Source organism: Bidens hawaiensis, unplaced genomic scaffold (assembly GCF_021521415.1).
Source record: "Bidens hawaiensis isolate Kalapana, Puna unplaced genomic scaffold, B.hawaiensis_p1.1 tig00011610_1, whole genome shotgun sequence".
Lineage (NCBI taxonomy): Eukaryota > Viridiplantae > Streptophyta > Magnoliopsida > Asterales > Asteraceae > Bidens > Bidens hawaiensis.
Genome location: NW_027491906.1, coordinates 269,749 through 277,877, shown reverse-complemented (window position 1 = coordinate 277,877; position 8,129 = coordinate 269,749). Strand labels below are relative to the sequence as shown.

General features: G+C 31.9%; 1 protein-coding gene across 1 annotated transcript; it reads left to right on the top strand.

The window, feature by feature from the left end:
- The first annotated feature begins 2,937 nt into the window (after positions 1 to 2,937).
- On the top strand, positions 2,938 to 4,221 carry LOC143538347 (palmitoyl-monogalactosyldiacylglycerol delta-7 desaturase, chloroplastic-like). The gene is made up of 5 exons (XM_077031925.1): positions 2,938 to 3,279; positions 3,360 to 3,500; positions 3,581 to 3,721; positions 3,802 to 3,908; positions 4,008 to 4,221. Exons 1-5 carry the CDS (start codon positions 2,938 to 2,940, stop codon positions 4,219 to 4,221), a joined length of 945 nt encoding a protein of 314 aa, XP_076888040.1.
- The last annotated feature ends 3,908 nt before the right edge of the window (positions 4,222 to 8,129 follow it).

The window sequence follows — 8,129 nt, the reverse complement described above, 5'->3', positions numbered from 1 at the left end:
GTATTATATATTTAATTTCCTTTTTACCTTTTATTTTGTGTCTTTATTTCAAATAATTGACTTTATTAGTTTTTTTTATTTGGCAAATATCGTGTATTACACGGGTTCAAAAGCTAGTAATAATACTAAAACAAACAAATCATGTGCGTTAATGTGAGTAATACAATTGATATAGCATATAACACTGCATTGTTGAGTTTTTTATTTAAAGGTTAGGAAAAGAAAATATAAGAAAATTTTTCTTTTTTTCATTCTTGAGTTTTTTTTTCTTTAAAGAAAGAGAATGGAAAGAAAGTTAGGGCTTTTTTCCTCCAAAATTTTCTAGTCAAATGTGGGCTGATTGTGAAGAAAAAGTTGATAGTCATGCACAATATTACTAATTTACCCTATCTTTTCCATCCTATTTAACTCAAGAAGTAGAACAAAATTGTAAAGTTACAATTTTTTTTCATATCTTTTCCTTCCTTTCTAACTCAAAAATGTAATTAACACTTTCTTTTATTTTAACTCGGGAATTTCTTTTAAGTATATAATTGTTTTTCCTTTCTTCCCCTATCCAATCTTATCATTTCTTTTCCTTGTATTTTAAACCCGAGAATACATTGTAACTGTTGTTTAGCCATGATTCATCGAACACAATCAATGGCTACTAAGACGGCATAAATAACAAACAAAGATATCGTTTGGCCATGATCCATCGAACATGATCTATGACTACTAAAACGGCGTATGATCATACTTAATGAGATAAACTATGATGGACCTCTCCGAATGCGATAAAATAAACAAATAAAGCACATTGCACGGAAGATCAAATTGCATACAACACAATAAGAAAATAATGATTCGTGATTTGAGATTTGATATGAATAAACATTTAAGTTGGGACACATAAAGCCCCCAAAAGTGAAAATGGGGATGGTGATTAACTCACCTTAATGAATAGGCGAGATAAATAATAAAATAAGAAAAATAAACAAGTCTCGAGCTTTTAGCGCGCTGACTGATCCGATATGAACAGACCTGAAACCTTGAGATAGCAAAATAGAATTAAAATCAAGAACATAGCCACTGGAATCAGGTCAGACGGATGTGTAAAACTCAAGATATGAAATGTTTAATGTCTAAGCAAGCTGGTACTGTTTAGAATCCGAACTTTGAATCTAGAGTCGGATTTTGGTTAGTACACTCAAAAATGTCAAGGCAAACATAAAAGTCTTCTGGCCCGAAAGCAAATTTTGACAAGAAGCAGTAATAATTGATTAAACACAAGAATTGACTTTTATAACTTTAAACGGGTCGGGATCAAATTGACCCACGAAACTCTCTCAATCAATGAAATTGATTGAGGGCTTCTGTTTAATGAACAAAAACATGCACAGAAGAAAACTTACCCGAATAACGGTTAGAACGAGAAGAAAAATCGAGTCAAAGGTGTTTGAAGCACCAAAATCAAACCGGGAATAAGGTCTTGAAGAAGAAACCGAGCTAGCACAAAGAGAATATCATGTACGATTAGCTGCTTGAGCTACCCATTCAGGATTTCATGGGAGGATGACAGCGACGATGATGCTGGGGATAGGCCGGCCTCAATTAATAGAATAATTGTTTTTTCTTGAATTACTAAGCTGAGTGGATGTTAAAATTTTTTCTTGAATTTCAAAATATAATAATTTTTTGCTAACAAAAATTTTCAAGGGTAATGAAAACTGTTATTGAATTTGAATAAAAAAATAGTTAAAATATGATATGATATTACAAAAAGTTATTTAAGTGAACAAAGATTTGTTTAAACAAGGAATTGAACATATATATAAGGGCATGTTCTGAATATGTAAAGTTGCAAACAATGACTTATTGGTTTTTTCAAAAAAACATTTTGAAAAATTAGGATTTATGACTTTTTGAAAACAACTTTTTAAATACTTCAAATAGTTAAAATAAGAAAGACTTTTATGTTTGCCAAACACTTTTTTTAACCTTTTAGTTTTCAAAAAGTCAATTAGTTAGTTTTCAAACTCAATCCCAAACATGCTTATTGACAACCTTATAACTAAGGTAAATACGAATTCCTCCCCCCCCCCCCCCCCCCCCCGCTTTTTTTTTGCCTATTTTATAATTGCACTTATTAAATTATTTAATTTTTATAATTAAGCTAGTTCACCATATGCTATTAGTATGCATAGGAGTTTAAAAAACTATGTTCATGTAGAGATAAATAATTATAAGAAAATGAGCTATAGAACCATTAAGTTTAAAAAGTCATCAAATTAAAAAAAAGGTGTGTGTAAATGAATCGAACGAATACAAACAAGAGCATGCTTGTGCTTGTACATTTATCTTTGAACTAACATAAACATGCCCACTTAATCGGAAAAATATCTGTGTTCATGTTCGTTCGTTTAAGAAATAAACATGTTCATGTTTGTTTGTTTATTTGAAATCTAAATGAATAGTTTACGAACATAAGTGAACATTGAACAAAGATAAACGAACATAAATGAACATATATGAACAAACACAAACATAAATGAACACAATCAAACATAAATAATTGAACATAAACGTTCACGAACACAAATGAACAAACGAAACAGGTGTTCATGTTTGTTCGTTTATTAAATAAATGAACATATACAAATTCTTATCGCACAGTTCACGAAATCGTTCGATTAATTTACATGCTTAAAAAAAGTTATAAAAAGTAGTTACAAAGTTTTAGTTGACGAGACCGTGTTGAACATAGAATTTAAAATTAGCTTCTCCCACTATCAACGTTAGAATGAAAGAATGTACTATTGCAACTTATATAAATGTAAAACTACCTAATCTATTACGGGGCCAGTGCCCGTAGGCCATGATGTGTTTGCCTCTCTCTATAAATACGTACGCTTTAAGCCTTTATCAAAACCATCAAATTACTATGCACGTTCAAAAATGAGAAATTTGATCACAGTTTCTCAAGGTGCAAAGGCCTCCGAATATGGAAAAATACTACTCTCAGATGTGATAGTTACGAGAAAGAGAAACTTCATGAGTCGAACATGGAGGACTGTGGATATCAAAATAGCTGTAGGGATGTTAGTTGTTCACTTGCTTGCACTTTTCGCGCCATTTAAGTTTACTTGGGGTGCATTCTGGGCAGGCTTCACTACCTACGTGTTGTGTGGATTATTTGGTATAACTCTATCGTATCACCGTAACCTTGCGCACCACAGTCTCAAGCTGCCCAAGTGGCTTGAGTACACCTTCGCGTATTTCGGAGTCCTAGCTTTGCAGGTTTGTTTTATATGTTTTTCTTTCATGCATGTATTTTTACTTGCAAGAATGAAAATAATTTAAATGTTACATGTATATAGAGGGATCCCATATTTTGGGTGAGCATGCATAGATATCACCATCAATATGTTGATACGGAGAAAGATCCACACTCTCCAATTTTTGGAATTTGGTTTAGTCACATGGGTTGGATTTTTGATAGCGGCTACATCTTCGAAAAGGTACTATGTAAGTTTATGTTCCAAAATGATTAAAAGTGTTTCTCTTGTGCCTTATCTTGTTTCACTTGGAATTATTTCAGTATCAAGAACGGAAGAATGTTGAGGATTTGAAAAATCAAGCTTTCTATAGATTCATTAAAAGAACCTATCTACTGCATCCATTTGCATTTGCTGTCCTTGTTTATGTTTTTGGAGGATTTACCTACTTTGTTTGGGTCATAGTACGTAAGATTTATTGGTTATTTTTCAATTTGTTGCTAACAAATGTAATGCAACTAATGTACTCAACATATGATATTAGGGAGTTGCTAGCACATGGGGATATCATGTTACTTTTCTAGTAAACTCAGCTTGTCATATATGGGGAAATCAAGTTTGGAACACGGGTGATCTCTCTAAGAATAATTGGTAATTAAGTTTATCATAAATATATCAACTTATGTTTTTAGTATGTGTTAAATTAGTATTAGCAATTTAAATTCTAATTAGCAATTATGAATGTATAAGGTGGGTAGCATTGATTACTTTTGGTGAAGGATGGCATAATAATCACCATGCATTTGAGTATTCAGCTCGACATGGGCTAGAATGGTGGCAAATTGATTTTTGTTGGTATACAATAAGGTTTCTTGAAGCATTAGGGCTAGCCAGCAATGTCAAACTACCGACAGAGGATCACAAACTTAAGAAGTCGTTCGCCTCTCTTAACAAGTGTGAGTGATCATAGCTTCTACAAGTTCAATACACCATTACATAAAATAATATACGCATGTACGTCTTATGTGCTGAAACTTTTAAGAACGTCCTATGTACCAAGAATAAATGTATAGTGTGTTATTTGCTTGTACAACTATATATATATGTGTGTGTAAGTGTTATGCATACATTAAACTTTTAAGAACCTTTGTATTATATACAAATTATTCATTGTTATTTGTTTTAATTTACTACTGTTTTTGTTATATAATTTCTAATATCTGGATTTGTCTGTGCCCATCACTCCTATGTATACAAATGCCCTTCTGTTTCTTCTTTTTAAAACTTTTAGGATGTTTGAATAAATTTAGATTTTTACTAGATTATACTTGAGTTTGTGAACCATAAGCTTAAATTGGCATCGATACCTTTATAAAGCTTGAAAAACTGTTCATATTTGCTTTCTAAAATTTAGAAGTCAGAATAATAAATTCAGATAATCGTAAGTGAATGCAAGTGGATGGAAGTTTTTTCTCTTTTCTTTTATTTATTTATTTATTTATTTTTGTTTAATTGTGTTCTAAAAGTTAGAACAATATAAAACAATAAAAACAAAGTGAAATACGAGAATTGGATAACTTCACAACTTATTTCTGAGAGGAATGATAACTCAAAATCCTCCATTATATTAAAACTCACTTCTAGCATAAACCTCGACTCGGTATGCCACTATATAGACTAACCCTACCTTTTTTATACCATAATCAAACGTTTACTAATTAGGAAGTTATCTATTTTCCTAAATTTATTGATATCATAGCCAACTTGTTGTGAAGACCAACCTAGCCCCAAACCGACTTGTTTTCTTCTTGTTTTTTTTAAGGCAAACTTAAAATAACACATCTCCTGTTAGAAAAACCTAACTTAGAGAACAAAAAGAGTCACAACAAAGCAGTGGGTTTCTAAGCCACTTTACCCAGTTCAAAAGAATTTTACAATTACGAGACGAAAGCCATAAAAAATAAACCGAAACAATCGAATCAAAAATAAATTCTCTATACTCTTCACATGAGCCAAAAATCTCTCCGTTCCGAGCTTTCCAAGTAAACCACTAAGTAGTAAAGACAATCGCCTCGACCGCATCTTTTTTCTTTTTTAACCATCTAGCAGAATCCAACCATTTCATAATACTTTCCGGGCTTTTATAGGAAGGGAATAAAACATCCAATCACCTACCAATCGTGCCCCAAATCTTCTCAGCTTGATGGCAACTTCTGAATACATGGCCCAAAGTCTACACCGACTTTGAGCAAACCAGTCATATGATAGAAGGAATGCCTATACCTCTTAGACTAAGATTTTGTGAAGTAACAACAAATGCCAAACTAGAATATTCAATTTTCTAGGCACAAATTTGTTCCATCTTGTCGGACGAGAAGCATTAGGGAGCTCTATCTGATCTAGGTACATATGAACCCCTTTCACAGAAAACGAACCATCGGACTCCCAATCCCACTCCCATTTATCCTTAGAACCGATAACACTACAGACGAAATAAGCGAATCGAGATTAATTTTTGCACGAACTTTGCACCTCTTCTCAAATTGCGTCTCCGTTCCCAAGACCATTTGAATCAACCAATCTTTCATTTATCATGCAATCTTTCTTTTATCCCCAAGTTGCATAATCTAGGAAAACGGGCCTTTAAGTTAGAATCTCCGATCCAAATATCCTTCCAAAATAAAGTACTATCACCGTTTCCAAGTGGGGGGTCAATTTTATTACTCAGGATCCTTGACTCTCTAGGATCCCTGATCTCGTCAGGATCCATGATCTCGTTGGAATCCCTGAGTACTAACGATTTATTTCGATCTTGGCTTTGACTTATTCTTGAAGGTGAGCATTGGTGACTTAACTAACCATAAGGCTCGGTAAACAAACGGAAGAAAACGTTTGGAAAGGCTAGAAGTGTTTACCAAGTTAAAGCCCCATTAGTCACGCGAGATCCTTGGAGGCAATTACCCTTGTTTCAATTAATAACGAAGGTAATATTGGAATGTGACTATTATGGAAGGATTTTATACTGAAGACCCGAGAAATAACTTAAGAAAGGCTCGTGAATAATAATGTTAATGGTCATGAATGCTTCCCAAGTTGAAGAGCGAGATTTTCGGGATGCTAGGCGAGATTCTGGGATATTAGTTATTTTTCTTTATTATATATAGAGGCTAATGCAATGGTTAGGGACATACAACACTTTTCCACTAAAAAAACTCCCACTGCTGTAACATAAATAGACCATTTGAACGGATTAGACTCCAACAAACATTAGAAAGAAAGAGATAATAAGACTTGGCTAATTTCTTCTTTTCTATTGAGAATGCAAGTACAATTTATAGGAAATAAAATGTAAGAACTCCACAACGTGGCTACTGAAATCATGGGAAACAAGCAACATAATAAACCAACAATGCAAGTGGAACTTGAACGTGGAGCAAAGGATTGCAACATAGAGATGGACCAAGTAACTGGTGTTTTGGAATATTGCACGTATCAAAAGGCATCCAGCAAAAATAGCAACATCTTCAACAAGACAAGCCACATATATGTGTGTGTGTATATATATATATGGAGGGATTTTTTTGAGAACCATGTTAAATTGTAAGAATTTAAGAACTCCATTCTAGGCCAAACAGTTAATTAAATGGATTGGAATATGTGTTGGAGATTAGATCTTGCAAAAAAATCACAGCAGGAGAGAGAATAAAGATGTAAGTGGTTACACTAACTTTTACGTCCGTTACACAAGTGTAAAAAGTCGACTCGTTGCGTAAAAAATTCTGTAATTTTTTTACGTGTACGTAAGCTACATATGTTACGCATGTGTAAAAAAAATTTGAAAAAAGAAATCTTCACACTGAGTTCTTTCAAGTTCTTAAAACTCAAAGAGGTTCTCATTTGAAATCTCTCATATATATATATATATATATATATATATATATAGGACATGTATAGTTTGTAAACCCACCCAGTCCACTTGAAAAAACCTTAAAACTCAATGAATGGCTCAAGTTAAGCCATATACCCATTTTTTACATTTTATGAAAAGTGAATAGAATGAGATTATAGTCTTTTTCACATCTCATTATTCTCTCTTAAAAGAATAATAGCTTTCACATCATCTGTTTTCTTCCTATTTATTTGTTATTATCAATTAAATTTGAATTAGTATAATACTTTTAATATTTGTTTGATTTTCTTCAATCTTTACGAACCAGGATACTTTTCAAAATAATTAATTTATAATATTTTGTCATTGTCACAATGTCACGTGGTAGAATAAGAATATAAATTGCAACCATAACTATTTTCATAACAGTTTATGTAACACTATATGGAAAAAATATATAAATATGTAAAACAAAAAAAATGTTAATATATAAAAACAATACGTTGAAAAATGTATAAATATGTAAAAACAAAAAAAAATATGTTAATAGTAAAAACAATATGTTAAAAAACATATAAATACGTAAATATGTTAAAACAAAAAAAAATCTACCTATATATTAAAGCAACATAATTTTTCATATGTCATTCAATTAGACCCTCCACATAGGATGCCAAGTGTACACGTTTCCATTTTTACAATTTCCCTTTCATGAATAATAAAATGAAAAATATGTTGTTGGTGAGAATTGAACTCACTACCTTACTTTTAAAATGTTTGTGACTTACCAACTTAACTAGGATAAATTGATGTTAGCTTTCTATTTTTCTTAATTGGTATAGACTCCTAAGCTTCCATTTTGTTTTATCACCTGTGTATTACACGAGCTATATCCTAGTATGTTAATATGTAAAAACAATATGTTAAAAAAACATAAATATGTAAAACCAAAAAAACATATGTTAATATGAAAAAACAATATA

Coding starts and splice junctions, on each gene's coding strand:
- LOC143538347 (XM_077031925.1), top strand. CDS start 2,938: ATGAGAAATTTGATCACAGTTTCTCAAGGTGCAAAGGCCTCCGAATAT. Junction 3,501..3,580: donor GCGGCTACATCTTCGAAAAG/GTACTATGTAAG, acceptor GAATTATTTCAG/TATCAAGAACGGAAGAATGT. Junction 3,909..4,007: donor GATCTCTCTAAGAATAATTG/GTAATTAAGTTT, acceptor TGAATGTATAAG/GTGGGTAGCATTGATTACTT.